The following is a 17,274-nucleotide window of genomic DNA, read 5'->3' as shown; positions in this document are numbered from 1 at the left end:
GTGAGCTCAGCTCTTTTCCCCACATTTCTATGTTCATATGTGAAGCGGTGTGTGTTGGATGTTCTCCAGAACCACAGCAGTGAAAGTGGAAAGAATGGATGTTGTTGGAGGCGTCCTGGATGCTGCTACATCATGTTTAACAGCTCTGATCTGTTTGCTTTTGGGCCTCATTGATTAGTCGCCATCATTAAACACTTTTCTCTGCTTAAAGTCAAAGATTTAGTTTGGACTGGAGCTCACTCTGATTGGTTCTGTTCCATGTTAATGAGCTAACTGGACTCTTTAGTCCCTCTCCCATATTCATAGTGATTGAATCAAATCCAACATGGAACCAACTGGACTTTCTTTCTTTGTTCCTGGACCGTTTTGTCATCGTATCTGAAAGTCTTCCTCAGTTTTAGTGACTGAAGAGTTTCAGTTCTTCTCAGCTGGAGCTGGAACAATCACTGGGATCAGAACCAGAGACTTGGTGTTGTTCCCTCACAGGAGTTTAGAGCTGCAGCTGTTCTTCAGCTCTTAAAGATCTCAATGGATTTATTACATTTCAGTTGAGCTTCAGTCAAGTTAGCAGAACTGCAGCAACTCATTAAAATGTGTCAGAAATGCTCTGGTCTAAATGCTTCTCTAGATTTTTCTTCAACAGCTTTATTGTTACTTTGGGAAACTAATAAAATCCTGATTTCACTGCAAAGAATCATGTTGTGATATTTTAGCCAATCACCACCCCTAGTATGGACCGGTCTCCTCAGTCGGGGTCTGAGGTTCTGGAAATGACCCGTTCCATTTCTTTAAGAGCCAAGAACAGAAACCCAGTTCCTCCCAGTGAGCTCTCAGATGTTCCAGTTCTATTTGCAGACAGAGGTTTGATCCGTTATCTCCAGAAATCAGCTGCCCTGTTCTGATGAAAACACCTTCATGTCTTCATGTCTGGAGTGTTGATGCTGATCAGGAGGTTCTGCTGCTTCCTGGCTCCATGTCAGACTAACAGTGGATCACATTTCCACGACCCGCTGGGAAATAGCTGGTAGAGCCAGTCTGACCCATCAAGACTTGGTTCCTGTGTGCGTTGTGAGAGCAGTTCAGCAGGGAAGGAAAGCTTCATCATGTGGTTGGTGGAACCAAGCTGAGCTGAAGTGGACCATCAGAGGTTCTGCTAGTTCTTAGTGGATCAGCAGGAACATTAAACATCTCCAGCTACCTGGATCCTCTGGTTCTCTGCTCACATCCAGATGTTCTTCATGGACCTTTACCTTCTGATTGTCTGTGTGTGCACAGATATAATGTGAGCTCACTGGCTTCCAGGGACCTACAGGATCCATTTTAAAATACTCACCATCACATCCAGGACAGAACCTTACATGGACACACAGCCACATATCTCAGACCTCCTCCAGGTCCACACCACCTCAGATCTAGTCATCAGAAGCTGCTGGATGTCCCACACACTGTCCTGAAGACCTGTGTGGACAGAACCTTCACCTCCACTGTCTCCAAGCTCTGGGTCACTGTCCCCACCAGCATCAGATCTGCTGACAGTGTGGACAGTTTGAAGTCCCAGTTCAAGACCCACTTTTTAAAATGTCTACTGGGTGGTTCTGGTCTTCATCCTTTTATCTCATCTTCCTCTTTTCAACTTATTTGTATCTCGTTCATTTGATTCTCAGTTTTTCTGTTTTAAGGACTTTTACTGTGAAACTCTTGGTGATTTCATCTGTGAAAACTGCTGGATGAATATTTCCTTCCTTCCTAATTGTTCTGGTTCCTCCACAGAGTGGACCAGCAGAACTCAGAGGTTCCCAGAGGTCCGTCTGCCCGGCAGCATCAAACCCAGCTGGACTCCATATTTATGGTCTGTACATGTACAAAAACTACTTTTACATCGGTTCTGTTCAGTCGTCTCCATGCTGGACTTTGTGGACTGTCAGTCTGTCCAACATGGTTCTGATGTTTGGATCCATGATCTCAGTCTGATGTGTCCTTCATATATTATTCTGTTCCAGCTGCTGGAGGACAACATTGTCACTTTTGTGAAGAAGGAGCTGAAGAAGATCCAGAAGGTTCTGAGTCCAGATGACCCAGACTGCTCAGAGAGTCAGAGAGATGATGAGGAGGTGTTGGAAGGTGAGGATGAAGAGCAGAGGAGGAGTAGCAGAGAGGCACTGATGAAGATCACTCTGAACTTCCTGAGGAGGATGAAGCAGGAGGAGCTGGCTGACCGTCTGCAGAGCAGTAAGAGGATTTCTACAAAGATTTAACCTGATGGATAAATCACACATTTACTGATGTCTGAAGAGATGGAATCACATTTATTCACATCATCTTCAGAAGATCATTTGGTTTCCTTCCTGATTTCACTTTTTGTGTTCATTTAGAACAACTTGCTGCAGTTTGTCAACATCAACTTAAATCTGGTCTAAAGGAGAAGTTCCAGTGTGTGTTTGAGGGGATCGCTAAAGCAGGAAGTCCAACCCTTCTGAACCAGATCTACACAGAGCTCTACATCACAGAGGGAGGGACTGGAGAGGTCAATGAGGAACATGAGGTCAGACAGATTGAAACAGCATCCAGGAAACCACACAGACCAGAAACAACCATCAGACAAGAAGACATCTTTAAAGTCCCACCTGGAAGAGATCAACCAATCAGAACAGTGATGACAAAGGGAGTGGCTGGCATTGGGAAAACAGTCTTAACCCAGAAGTTCACTCTGGACTGGGCTGAAGACAAAGCCCACCAGAACATCCACTTCATATTTCCATTCACCTTCAGAGAGCTGAATGTGCTGAAAGAGAAAAAGTTCAGCTTGGTGGACCTTGTTCATCACTTCTTTACTGAAACCAAAGGAATCTGCAGCTTTGAACACTTCCAGGTTCTGTTCATCTTTGATGGTCTGGATGAGAGTCGACTTCCTCTGGACTTCCAGAACCAGGAGATCCTGACTGATGCTACAGAGTCCACCTCAGTGGATGTTCTGCTGACAAACCTCATCAGGGGGGAAACTGCTTCCCTCTGCTCGCCTCTGGATAACCACACGACCTGCAGCAGCCAATCAGATCCCTCCTGAGTGTGTTGGCATGGTGACAGAGGTCAGAGGGTTCACTGACCCACAGAAGGAGGAGTACTTCAGGAAGAGATTCAGAGATGAGGAGCAGGCCAGGAGGATCATCTCCCACATGAAGACATCAAGAAGCCTCCACATCATGTGCCACATCCCAGTCTTCTGCTGGATCACTGCTACGGTTCTGGAGGACGTGTTGGAGACCAGAGAGGGAGGAGAGCTGCCCAGCACCCTGACTGAGATGTACATCCACTTCCTGGTGGTTCAGACCAAAGTGAAGAAGGTCAAGTATGATGGAGGAGCTGAAACAGATCCACACTGGAGTCCAGAGAGCAGGAAGATGATTGAGTCTCTGGGAAAACTGGCTTTTGATCAGCTGCAGAAAGGAAACCTGATCTTCTATGAATCAGACCTGACAGAGTGTGGCATCGATATCAGAGCAGCCTCAGTGTACTCAGGAGTGTTCACACAGATCTTTAGAGAGGAGAGAGGAGGGCTGTACCAGGACAAGGTGTTCTGCTTCATCCATCTGAGTGTTCAGGAGTTTCTGGCTGCTCTTCATGTTCATCTGACCTTCATCAACTCTGGTGTCAACCTGATGGAAGAAACACAAACATCTAAGAAGTCTTTATTTTCTAAGAAACCTAAACCAAAGTCTCTTCACCAGACAGCTGTTGATCAGGCCTTACAGAGTCCAAATGGACACCTGGACTTGTTCCTCCGGTTCCTCCTGGGACTTTCACTGCAGACCAATCAGAGACTCCTACAAGGTCTGCTGACACAGACAGGAAGTAGCTCACAGACCAATCAGGAAACAGTTCAGTACATCAAGGAGAAGATCAGTGAGAATGTGTCTGCAGAGAAAAGCATCAATCTGTTCCACTGTCTGAATGAACTGAATGATCGTTCTCTAGTGGAGGAGATCCAACAGTCTCTGAGTTCAGGAAGTCTCTCCACAGATAAACTGTCTCCTGCTCAGTGGTCAGCTCTGGGTTTCATCTTAGTGTCATCAGCAGAAGATCTGGATGTGTTTGACCTGAAGAAATACTCTGCTTCAGAGGAGGTTCTCCTGAGGCTGCTGCCAGTGGTTAAAGCCTCCAACAAAGCTCTGTAAGGACACAGATTGTTGCTGCTTTTATTTCTGATAGTGAGAAATCTGCTAATGAGGTAAATATTGATTCATGTTGCTTCAGTTTATTTATAATGAACCAGTTCACAACAAAAGGCAACATAAAGACGTGTAAAATCAGACAGATCCATCAATCTTTCCAAGGAGAACATTGGTGACTGTAAAGAAATCAACAATATTTCTGATGAATTGTTTAATAGCAGATTTTTCTCCCTGTCTCCTCAGACTGAGTGGCTGTAACCTCTCAGAGAGAAGCTGTGAAGCTCTGTCCTCAGTTCTCAGCTCCCAGTCCTCCAGTCTCAGAGAACTGGACCTGAGTAACAACAACCTGCAGGATTCAGGAGTGAAGCTTCTCTCTGCTGGACTGGAGAGTCCAAACTGCAGACTGGAAACTCTCAGGTACAAAGTTCTCCATCCTGTTGAAACCAGATTTCTGTCCATTACCTGCTAAAACATGATGGAGATGTTAGTTCAGTGATAGATTTGTTAACTTTTGTCTGACCTTTATTCCCTATGAATAGAAACCAGGCAGAGATTAACCGTATAGGAGTGATTCTCAAAGGTTTTATTTTGTGAACACTTTGAAGAATGAAATATATTCAGGACGCCCATCCCATCAGAATGTGTTAGAATTAGGGCTGTCAGTTTTAGCACGTTATTCACACGTTACCTTTGTTAGACTATAACGCCGACAAATTTTACTTTTTTTGTCGCCATTAATCTCGTGTCAACACACGCACACCGTTCCCTAATGTTTTGTAATTATGTAATTACCCGCCGCGCTCTCTGGACTGTGTTTGTTTTACCCTCGGCGCTTTCCGTAGTTTCAAGGTTGCTAGAGACTGTAGCAAAACAGACCCGCTCACTGTTGCCAAGACTGCTTATTTCATGATACTTTGGGCTTCTTTTTTCTAAAGTCACTTGTAAATTTAATGAGTCGGGGGTAGTGTGTTTTTTGGGCATGTTTCTGAAAGTGAAATCGCTTATTTGGGCTCTAAAATAAGTGACGAAACATTGGTTATTAAGAGACCTGCTTGCACTAAATATCCCTCCGCCATTGGAGCCGAGGGAGTAAACGCAGAGAGAGCAACTCTGCCCGTATTTTCTGCAGTTTACTGTTGCAATAAAGTGTGATAACTGCTGAAAGTAGATTAGGCGGTGCAGAGATTGGTTCTGAAGGTAACATTGCAGAAACCTTACCCATAAACCATACTTTAATGCTTATTAAATAGTTGTCTCTGTATTTTACAAACTAAGGCTGAATCACGGTGCCAAACGAAGTACCTGGAGTTACTAAACAGTTGCTAAACAGTCTCTTTCAAGGGTATTAAGCTCCTGCACAGTTACAAGCAAAGTGTAAGACTGGAATGACCTGGAAATTTAAAACCTTTTTCCAGGCTTAAACTGTTTGAATATGGATATAAACAGCGAGCAAAAATATTCAAAGAAGTTATTGTTGTTGGTGTGAAAGCTCAGATGTGTGTGAGAGAGTGAATTTCTTTTTTTTTTTTTTTTTACAAAAAACAAAACATGACTTTATTGAAATGTAATTTTTATTAATTTTTATGTATATGCATAATACCATGTCTATCTTTGTTGAAAAGGTGAAAAAATATATCGGCATGAAAACAGGTATTTATTTACACATTAGTTTATACATTGTGTAAAAATCAGAGCGTCATGACAAGTTATTTAGCCATTATAGGCCAGAGTTTAACATATTATATACCCCAGAAGATGGCATCGAGTCATTTACCCCGTTTACACTACCCCTTTTTAACCGTGCCGAGACCAGTCAGAGCTCAGTTACCGAGATAACTATCGAGTGTAAATGGAACACAAACTGAACTGAACCGAGCTAGACACAACCGGACTGCTCTAAATGCAGACCGGTTCCATGTGTGGGCTCGGCCCGGTTTTTCTCTGGCCCGGTTCTCTAATAACAAAGAGCGCATGAGCAGACCGCGTCATCTCCGTGCGATCAGCTGACATTTCAAACATTCATAAAAATACTAGCTTCCCTACTGTGACACGGTTTCCAGTGATGATTCTGCTTAGCAGCGTGATGAACCTCAGCGTCTGTCGTTGTTTCCTGTGTCTGTAAATCCTTATTAGACGTTCGTTTGTCTTATCCACTTCCCAAAAGCCGACTCTGTCAAGTAAATTCACCAAAAGTTGCCGTCTTCGCCTGACTCTCCGCAAACAACGACGTTTCACCAAGCATAACTGCCTGAATGTTACGGGCGCCGCCATTTTTATTTGCTTGATTCCCTCCTTCAAACCGAGGGAGCAGTAGTACCACAGATCGCCACTAGGAGGCGAGGAAACCAAGGAACAGAGATAGTATGATGTGTAAACGGTCGTCAAAACCAAGCTTGACTTGGTTAATTGATTCAAGCTCGGACCGAGCGCAGCATGGATCGGTTTAACAAGGGTAGTGGAAATGGGGTTTATGGCACTAGGATGTTTTCATTCCAATACTGAAAAGTGGCCAGGTATTGGGTATCGGGGCAAAAACATGGCATTGGCTCAACATTAATAATAATAATAATAATAATAATAATAATAATAATAATGCATCAAACTTATATTATTCTTTTTGGACACACAAAGTCGCTTTGAAAAACAATTTTTAAAAACACAGAAATATACGAAAAGTATACTACACAAAAGCAAGTTTAAAAATGTGGGATTTGTAGTTCTGTAATGAGTCTGAGTTCTTGATGGTTTGGGGTGGCAGCAGCAAAATTCTGCTCCCCAAAAGCCATTGATCTGATGATTACTCAGAATCCATTTAAAATTTAAATAAATTATATTAAATTAACAATATTTCTGATGAATTGTTTAATAGCAGATTTTTCTCCCTGTCTCCTCAGACTGAGTGGCTGTAACCTCTCAGAGAGAAGCTGTGAAGCTCTGTCCTCAGTTCTCAGCTCCCAGTCCTCCAGTCTCAGAGAACTGGACCTGAGTAACAACAACCTCCAGGATTCAGGAGTGAAGCTTCTCTCTGCTGGACTGGAGAGTCCAAACTGCAGACTGGAAACTCTCAGGTACAAAGTTCTCCATCCTGTTAAAACCAGATTTATGTCCATTACCTGTTAAAACATGATGGAAATGTTAGTTCAGTGACAGATTTATTAACTTTCGTCTGACCTTTTTTCCCATAAATACAAACTAGACACAGTATAGGACACACCGTATAGGAGTGATTCTCAAAGGTTTTATTTTGTGATCACTTTGAAGAATGAAATATATTCAGGACGCCCATCCCATCAGAATGTGTTAGAATTAGGGATGTCAGTTTTAGCATGTTATTAACACGTTAACTTTGTTAGACCATAACGCCGACAATTTTTTTTTTGTCGCCATTAATCTCGTGTCAAAACACACACACCGTTCCCTAATGTTTTGTAATTATGTAATTACCCGCCGCGCTCTCTGGACTGTGTTTGTTTTACCCTCGGCGCTTTCCGTAGTTTCAAGGTTGCTAGAGACTGTAGCAAAACAGACCTGCTCACTGTTGCCAAGACTGTTTATTTCATGATACTTTGGGCTTCTTTTTTCTAAAGTCACTTGTAAATTTAATGAGTCGGGGGTTGTGTGTTTTTTGGGCATGTTTCTGAAAGTGAAATCGCTTATTTGGGCTCTAAAATAAGTGACGAAACATTGGTTATTAAGAGACCTGCTTGCACTAAATATCCCTCCGCCATAGGAGCCGAGGGCGTAAACGCAGAGAGAGCAACTCTGCCCGTATTTTCTGCAGCTTACTGTTGCAATAAAGTGTGATAACTGCTGAAAGTAGTAGGCAGTGCAGAGATTGGTTCAGAAGGTAACATTGCAGAAACCCAACCCATAAACCGTACTTTAATGCTTATTAATTAGTTGTCTCTGTATTTTACAAACTAAGGCTGAATCACGGTGCCAAACGAAGTACCTGGAGTTACTAAACAGTTGCTAAACAGTCTCTTTCAAGGGTATTAAGCTCCTGCACAGTTACAAGCAAAGTGTAAGACTGGAATCACCTGCAAATTTAAAACCTTTTTCCATGCTTAAACTGTTTGAATATGGATATAAACAGCAAGCAAAAATATTCAAAGAAGTTATTGTTGTTGGTGTGAAAGCTCAGATGTGTGTGAGAGAGTGAATTTCTTTTTTTTTTTACAAAAAACAAAACATGACTTTATTGAAATTTAATTTTTATAAATTTTTTTGTATTTGCATAATACCATGTCTATCTTTGTTGAAAAGGTGAAAAAATATATCGGCATGAAAACAGGTATTTATTTACACATTAGTTTATACATTGTGTAAAAATCAGAGCGTCATGACAAGTTATTTAGCCATTATAGGCCAGAGTTTAACATATTATATACCCCAGAAGATGGCATCGAGTCATTTACCCCATTTACACTACCCCTTTTTAACCGTGCCGAGACCAGTCAGAGCTCAGTTACCGAGATAACTATCGAGTGTAAATGGAACACAAACTGAACTGAACCGAGCTAGACACAACCGGACCGCGCTAAATGCAGACCGGTTCCGTGTGTGGGCTCGGCCCGGTTTTTCTCTGGCCCGGTTCTCTAATAACAAAGAGCGCATGAGCAGACCGCGTCATCTCTGTGCGATCAGCTGACATTTCAAACATTCATAAAAATACTAGCTTCCCTATTGTGACACGGTTTCCAGTGATGATTAGGCGCCCGCCTATGCATTGAAAATGCATGGCGGAGGCCTTATGTTATGCACCTAATAAGGGTTTCTTTGTTTATTAATCTTCCGTCACCGTTAATACAGCCCGAACCGTTGGCTGTACCCCCACAAACTATATATCAAAACATGCGTCTCGACGCCGCGATCAGGGCTTTTTGTACTTGATGCCGTTTCAACTTACAGTTGGAACAAAATTCGCAAAAAACACTTCTTAACACAAATTACCTCTCAATAATGCACGGCTGAGCACGACACTGGTGTTTTGGTCGAGTGGGTTAGGTGTCGGGCTGCGAAGCAGAAGATCGTAAGTTCGAATCCAAGCTGTGCCAATTTTAGAGAATTACATTTTCACCCAATATTTCATTTCCCTTTGGCTTTAAAAAACGATTTTTCAATTTAAATCAATACAGTTCACCTCATGCCTTTAACTTTTTTATTCACATATTTTATTTTTTCATGCTACATTGAAGTATTTAATCATGTTTTAATAACACCAATTTTCCATGCTGCTTCGATGCAGACCTTCTCCTGTTGGCTGTTGGCTCATTAGCAGCCTCATTTGTTGTGGTCTCTTGTCATTCACACAGAACAATAAACCGTGCCAGCCGACATGAGTTTTACAAACGGCAAAGCTTTGTCTTAAGCAGAAACGTGCCTCTACTCCGCGCTGCGTTCTCAGACCAGTGTGATGCATTCCCGAGCGTCAGAAAGCTATGGTGCATTCAGGAGCATGGGACATTTCTAATTTACAATAATATTTTTTTTTTTTGCAAGTAACAAATAAATAACTTGAACAACTGGTATAAATGAATGATGATAAAGGAATTTATTTGACATGTTTTGGGACAGTTTGTATTCAGACGTTTTAAGAAAACATTAAAGTATTTTATGTATTGTTTATTAATTTGTTTTATATTAATACTTAATCTCCTCCTTTTCCTGTCAAATCCTGCCTCAAGCATTTCGCTGGCTCTCCTTATTATTGTAAACTTTGTAATTTAACGAGAGTTCAGGGACATCCTACTGGAGGACATCAGGGCCAGTTTTTCTCACTCTAGTGATTTCTACTGTTCTCCAGTTTTGCATTGCATTGCATTGAAATGAAAGTCACATTTCCTGCCACAGTTGTTTGCTGCTTCTCCACCGAAGCCAGGCCTGCAAGCTCTCCACCATCAGCCATCACTTATCAGTTACCCTCCTTCACTGCCTCGAATTTTAGTCATACTCAAAAACTGCTAGTTGAAAGAATAATTAATCTACCGAGCCACCCCCCCCCCCCCACAGCATTCTTATAAAATGATTTATATATTCCTGCTTATTGGCAAAGATCTCTTGGGAAACATGTTTTTGTTTGTTTTTTAGTTTCCTGACTGAGGGGAGAGGCTGGAACAGTCTCTGTGCAGGATGGCTGGCGTCCTTAATGATGTTCCTCATTTGTGTAAAAAGATGTGGTCAGATCTACCGTTTGGTCTTTTCTCAAGAAAGCAGTTATTAATTTTATATTTTTCTTTTATCATGCAAGTTGTTTAAGCTGCAATTGTAAAATGTGTGTTATATTGTTTTGTACTTTATTCCTGAATAAATATTACGATTTATTTTGTCTCATTTAAAGAACTTTACTTTAGATAGCAATGTCAAGTGAGCCACCAAAAAAGGCATTTCATTTATTAGAATGTTCAACTGTTTTCATAAAGTCTATTTTTCCTAATGTAACCCACATAAATTGCACTGGGTTATTGAATGTAGTTGTAGTGTTGCCCCCTGTCCATTAGGGGTCGCTGTTCTGCATGTGAACAAGTGCAGTGCACATAGAAGAAGAGTCCACAGCTGCGTTTCTTTTTTCCTGAAGCTCATAGAGATATTGCGAGTGAAAGAAATATTAAAATTTATCAACGTTCCGACACTTCACCGTTATTTTTTAACTAAATCTTTGTTTAACTTTTTCAAGAAGACGTTTCTGGTTGGATTATTATTCCTGAAGATCGTTTGTGTCTTAAATCATCGAATCTCCGGTGAGTGTGTGTGTTTCTGTTAAGCAAGCCAGTGTGTTAGGCGTTGGTTAGCTTCTTTTTACTTTTGAGGTAAAACAAACTAATTTGATGTATATAGCGGTAAAAAAACCAGTCGGAGATATATTGAAAATGAATGTTATTGTTTTAAACCCGCCGTGTTAGTTTAAAAGGGCGCTTTCTTTTCTGATCACGTGCACCCTGCGTGAGCATGCCTGCATGCTGTGACACGGTGTAGGAGCGCGTGCAGACAATTCTTAAGCTACGATGTTACTCTATAGGGCTAATGTTTTCAGGCTTCAGGCCATCCTACTCGGACGCTCTTTTCTCTGCTCCCTGCTTGCTTGCATTTTCCTCCCCTTTTTATCTCCTTTTTATCTCTTAACCAAAATTACAGAAAGTTGGATTTAGTTATTTTATTTTATTTAATTTCTGTGATTTATTTTTGATTTTGATTTTTTCCCCGTGTGGACTCTTTTAGTTTTCAGCTAATCCACACAAGATGCCTCTTTACAACAGCCCAGAGGAGGCAGTTCTCAGGAAAAATGCTCTTATGGAAAGACTTCAACATGAAGCGGATATGAAGGAGAACCACCCGATTCAAAGGATGCCTACCTTCACCACAATGGACTTTGACAAGCTTTTACAGAAGATAGCTGTTATGGAACTGAAAATCTGTCGACTCGAAGTGAATTATGATGTAAACGCCACGCGTGGAAATGAAACAACCTTGCCTGTGATTCTGAATGGTGACCACCAACCCAGCGACTCGGCGAACAAACAGTACCCGGAGGAAAATGAGAATCCCTGGATCACTCTTGGTGCAAGACCAAAGGATAAACGAACCCCGCACCCAGACAAAGAAAACTGGCCGAGACTACAGAGAGATGTCCCAGGACAAATGAAACAACAACGGGCTGTTCTCAAAACAAATGATAGGAGTAAACCTGCTGGAAATGCAGGAATTCCATTACGAAACAGATTCGCTCCGCTCCAAAATGTGACCAGGGAGGATCACGACAACAATCAGAGGTATGTCAACGATTTTCGTTCTAAGACATCACAGAAAGGACATGCCACAGGGCCAAGGACCCTGATATTATGCAATGGATCTGTAAGGGGGATTAAACATTTCTGTAACAAGAAAAACACAGAGGTGTTGATTTATAACCCTTCGAACTTTGGCCTGGTGTCTGAAATATCAGACAACCTTCAGAGGATCTTGAAAGAACGCCCGACCTTGGAAAAACTCATAATACAAGCTGAAGCCCTGGGCGACATCACCCGGATAAGAAAATCAGAAGTATTGAAAGAGGATTACATTCGTTTGTTGAACCTAGTTCATGGCCTTAATGTCAAGGTGTTTCTTAGCGGCCCTCACTCGCCCGTTTACTGTGGAGATGAGATTTTTTCCAGAATTCTGATGTTAAACAAATGGCTGGAAAAAACATGCAAACAAACAACTGTAACCTTCATAGACAACTTTAACATCTTCTGGGAAAGAAGACATCTGTTCAACAGAGATGGCTTCTCTCTAAATAGGTCAGGTGCAAAACGGCTGATTTCAAACATCTTCTATTCTGTGAACCATACGTCATCAGCTTTGTCCCAAAACACAGTACATCCAGTGCCTAAACAAAAGATAAGCCCAGTGCAGCCCGAACAAGCCAAGATAAACATGGCCAGAAAGATGACACAGAAAGAGGCTTCGTCAGAGCTACAGGAGGATTCATCCCAGATCTCAGCAGGACAACGAGAGGACCAAGAAAATCCATCGTCACGAACACCGGTCCGGACTACACCCGCCTCGCCTTCCTCTCCACAAAGCCCAGAGGTTCCTTTTCTGGAATTTTCTCCCAACATGAACAAAGTATTTAAGATTGGCCTACAGATGACATCCTCTCCATATAGCCACAGCTCTGTGACTAAACCAGCATCTTCCAAAGGCCGCAGAGCCCCAGATCCTCCTCTACGTATCACGGAACATGCCTGTCCTCAAGACCTTCAGATTACTTCGCTGTGATACACAGCGGGCCCTCGCTGCACGTTTATCAGACAAGACAGTTTCGAGAATCAGCTTGGGTCTTTTCCCGGGAATTACGGAATATCTGTGATGATTCGTGGCAGAAAAAAGAAAAACAAAAGGATAAACAGGAACAAATACTTGAAAGTCATTAACTGTCAGATGCAACCTGCCACAGAGACATCATCAACCACCAAATCATATAAACTAGGTTTATTAAACATTAGATCTCTGTCAGGAAAATCCCTTTTAATTAATGACTTTATTATTGACAACAATCTTGATGTTATGTTTTTAACAGAAACATGGTTACATGAATCTAATGAAGAAGTAATACTGCTGGAGTCAACACCTCCAAACTACAATTTCCTTTGTGAGAGCAGACAGCAAAGGAAAGGTGGAGGAGTAGCAACATTGTTTAATGATTCACTAAAGTGTAAAAAGGTGTTTTTGGGAAAATTTGACTCTTTTGAACATTTGGCTCTCAAGGTAAAGAGCCCGGTACGAACTATGTTTCTGAATGTTTACAGGACTCCTAAGTCCACATCAAACTTTTTTAAGGATTTTAGTGACCTCTTGTCTGTGATATGTGTCGATTATGACTGTTTAATTATTGTGGGAGACTTCAACTTTCACGTTGACAACCCTGAAGACAGAAGTGCAAAAGAACTGTGTGACACACTTAGAAACTTTGGTTTAACTCAGAATGTTAAACAGCCAACACACAAACAGGGACATATTTTAGACTTAATCATCACTAAAGGTCTAAACATTTCACAGGTCAATGTAACTGATGTTGCCTTATCCGATCACTTCTCCGTTACCTTTGAATGTATCATTACCAGTGACTCATTTAGCCAAAGGGACATCGTAAGAAAACGCACCTTTAAGGACAATCCCACTGAAACTTTTATTCAAGCTTACTCTGCTACTTCAACCTTGGGCTGCAACTCAGTAGATGAGCTAGTAGATAACTTTCAGTCTAAAGTCTCAGACATCATTAACTGCATTGCTCCAGTTAAAGTGAAAGTTGTTTCCGGGAAGAAAAAATCTCCTTGGAGAAATGCTCCAGCAGTTAGAAGTGAAAAAAGGGAATGTCGAAAAGCTGAACGCAGGTGGAGAAAGAATACACTCCAGGTTCACTATGACATCTATAAAGAGAGACTTTATAGATATAACTTACAACTGAAAAATGCAAGAGAATCTTTCTTCTCTGAGATCATTAAGAAAAACATTAATAATGCTCGTGTCTTATTTTCCACAGTTGACAGGTTAACAAATCCTCCTGTGTCCGTGGCTTCAGAACTCCACTCCACCAGGGCCTGCAATGAATTTGCAAACTTCTTTACTGAAAAAATCCAAAAGATTAGAGGATCTGTTTGTACATCCATACTAAGTTCAGTACCAACGTTGTCTCCTACCAGAATTGATTTTGACCAAATGTCCCAATTCAGCCAAATAAACTCCAAAAGCTTAGAGCAGATAATTCAGCAGTTAAGTTCCTCCTCCTGCTGCCTTGATGTTCTCCCCGCAGCTTTCTTTAAAAAAGTTTTACCTGTCATAGCGTCTGATTTGACTCAGATAATAAACGCGTCCCTTCTGTCAGGAGTTTTTCCCCAGTCCCTAAAAACAGCAATTATCAAACCACTGCTGAAAAAGAACAATTTAGACAAACTTCTACTCCAGAACTACAGGCCCATCTCAAACCTCCCTTTTATCAGTAAGATCATTGAAAAAGTTGTATTTCAACAATTAAACTCCTTCTTAACAACGACCAGCTGCTTTGACGTTTTCCAGTCAGGTTTCCGTGCTCACCACAGTACAGAGACCGCCCTTATCAAGGTGTTTAATGACATCCATATAAATACAGACTGTGGAAGAACCACCGTGCTGGTTCTATTGGACCTCAGTGCAGCATTTGATACAGTCGATCACTCCATCCTGTTAGAACGCCTGGAAAACTGGGTCGGTCTCTCTGGTACAGCTCTCAACTGGTTTAAATCCTACTTAAAGGACAGGGAATTTTTTGTATCAGTAGGTAACTTTACATCAGAGATGACAAAAATCACATGTGGGGTTCCCCAAGGGTCCATCCTGGGTCCCCTCCTATTCAATATCTACATGCTCCCTCTAGCCCAGATAATAAAAAACAACAACATCAGCTATCATAACTATGCAGACGACACACAGCTTTACATCACCATGTCACCAGGTGACTATGAACCAATTCAGGCACTGAGTAAATGCCTAGAAGAAATCAATGCATGGATGTGCCAAAATTTTCTCCAATTGAATAAAAACAAAACTGAAGTAATAATCTTTGGACCAATAGAGGAGAGATCAAAAGTTAGTACACAGCTTCAGTTGCTTCAGCTAAAAACCACCAATCAGGCCCGAAATCTGGGAGTAGTGATGGACTCAGACCTGAACCTTCAAAAGCATCTAAAGACAATTACAAGGTCGGCTTTTTATCACCTGAGGAACATTTCTAGGATTAAAGGACTGATGTCTCAGCAGGATCTGGAAAAACTAATCCATGCGTTTATATTTAGTAGAATTGATTACTGCAACGGTGTTTTCACAGGACTTCCTAAAAAGTGGGTCAGACAGCTGCAGCTGATCCAGAACGCGGCTGCCCGCGTCCTCACCAAGACTAAGAAAGTAGAGCACATAACCCCAGTTCTAAAGTCCTTACACTGGCTCCCTGTATCTCAGAGAATAGACTTTAAAATACTTCTGTTAGTCTATAAATCCTTAAATGGCTTAGCACCTAAATACATCACAGACTTGTTATCAGTGTATCAACCCTCCAGACCACTAAGGTCTTCTGGCTCCAGCCTACTCTGCATACCTAGAACCAGAACTAAACAAGGAGAAGCAGCATTTAGTTCCTATGCTCCGCTTATCTGGAACAAACTTCCAGAAAACTGTAAAAGTGCGGAAAGCCTGAGTTCTTTTAAATCAAGATTAAAAACACATCTGTTTAAAATTGCCTTTGACTGTTCTAGTTAAACAGTTTTACTGTTTTTAATGTTCTTTTTTGTTACTATATTCTATCCCTACTTGCTTTTATTCAATTTTCTATCTACATTTTATTATTTTGGTATATCTTAATCATGTAAAGCACTTTGTATTGTCTTGTACTGAATTGTGCTATATAAATAAATTTGCCTTGCCTTGCCTTGCCTTGCCATTGTAATGATGTTTTGAATATAAAATGATGTGGTATACACATAGTAAGGTACTAATGGCTTACTGTTGATATTGTATTTGGTTAACTGTGAATGTACATGCATGTTAACTGGAGATACAAATGACACACTGTCATTTTGCTGAACTGGTACTGTATTGCACAGTTGTTCAGTACATGATTTATATTATACAGAGAAATGATATTTGAGTTGAATGTTAATACTTATGGTATGAAGTGAAACGATCCTGCATGGCACTAATGAGGTATTTTATACTGCCGTGTGCAGATTGTTTTTTTTTGTTATTGTGCATCTTCTGCCACGATTGAGAGAGAGAGAGATACGGCGAGCCATCCCAAGGACTGTGACCATTGTGTGTGTCCGCCTATCCCAAGGACTGTGACCAGTGTGTGTGTCCGCCTACCTGTGGCCTGGACGCAATCTGATCTGGATTACTGATAAGACTGAGATACACATCACTAATTTCCTACCCGGGTAGTGATTAGTAAGGACTTGTTTAATTTTTTTTTCCTTTTTTTACAAAAGTACGTACGAAGATATTTTTGCATTTTTCTACCTTTTTTCCTTTTTTCGAGGAATTAAAGGATACATGGACATTGATACAGAAACATTGAACTTTGGGTTTGAAATATTGAACTTTGGGATTGAAACATTGAACTCTGGGATCGAAATATTGAACTTTGGGGTTAAACTTTATGATATTGAACATTTTGTTACTGACTGACTTTACGCGACTGACTTTAAGGGGTTATACATTTTTCTATTGTGGTTCAATATCTTTTCTTGTGTGTCATAATAAATGTTATTGTCTTTTCCTTCATCTAAATACTGGTCGTTGCCAATTCTAGCTCTGATAACTCTGGTAATATAGTGGTCCTATATATTGCGTTAAGTTAGAAGCGTTACACTAATCAGAAGGGTTTATTTTTCTTCTAGAGTATAATGTTTATAACATTTTCAAACAGTAACTTGTTTATAGTTGATCTTAGCAGTCATAGTTCATTACTCCTCTGACTTAATTAGAATAGCAAACCCTTATAGGGAGATTTGGGGGTGTCTGCACCTAACAAAAGGGCAATTAAAGTATACAGGCTTATATAACGCAGAAAACATACCCAAACTAAAATCAATAA

General features: G+C 41.0%; 1 protein-coding gene across 1 annotated transcript in view; it reads left to right on the top strand.

Moving 5' to 3' along the window:
• Positions 1-1,777: 1,777 nt before the first annotated feature.
• LOC118560425 (NLR family CARD domain-containing protein 3-like) overlaps positions 1,778-17,274 on the top strand; it is a gene marked incomplete at both ends in the record, with an annotated part of 30,821 nt that continues 15,324 nt past the window's right edge. The window contains 6 exon segments of the mRNA XM_036131413.1: positions 1,778-1,849; positions 2,001-2,229; positions 2,373-2,992; positions 2,994-4,168; positions 4,413-4,586; positions 7,064-7,237. Of these exon segments, the coding sequence (XP_035987306.1) occupies positions 1,778-1,849; positions 2,001-2,229; positions 2,373-2,992; positions 2,994-4,168; positions 4,413-4,586; positions 7,064-7,237 (2,444 nt within the window).

This window comes from Fundulus heteroclitus, unplaced genomic scaffold (assembly GCF_011125445.2).
Source record: "Fundulus heteroclitus isolate FHET01 unplaced genomic scaffold, MU-UCD_Fhet_4.1 scaffold_43, whole genome shotgun sequence".
In the NCBI taxonomy this organism is placed as follows: domain Eukaryota; kingdom Metazoa; phylum Chordata; class Actinopteri; order Cyprinodontiformes; family Fundulidae; genus Fundulus; species Fundulus heteroclitus.
This window is presented reverse-complemented; position numbering and strand designations above follow the sequence as displayed.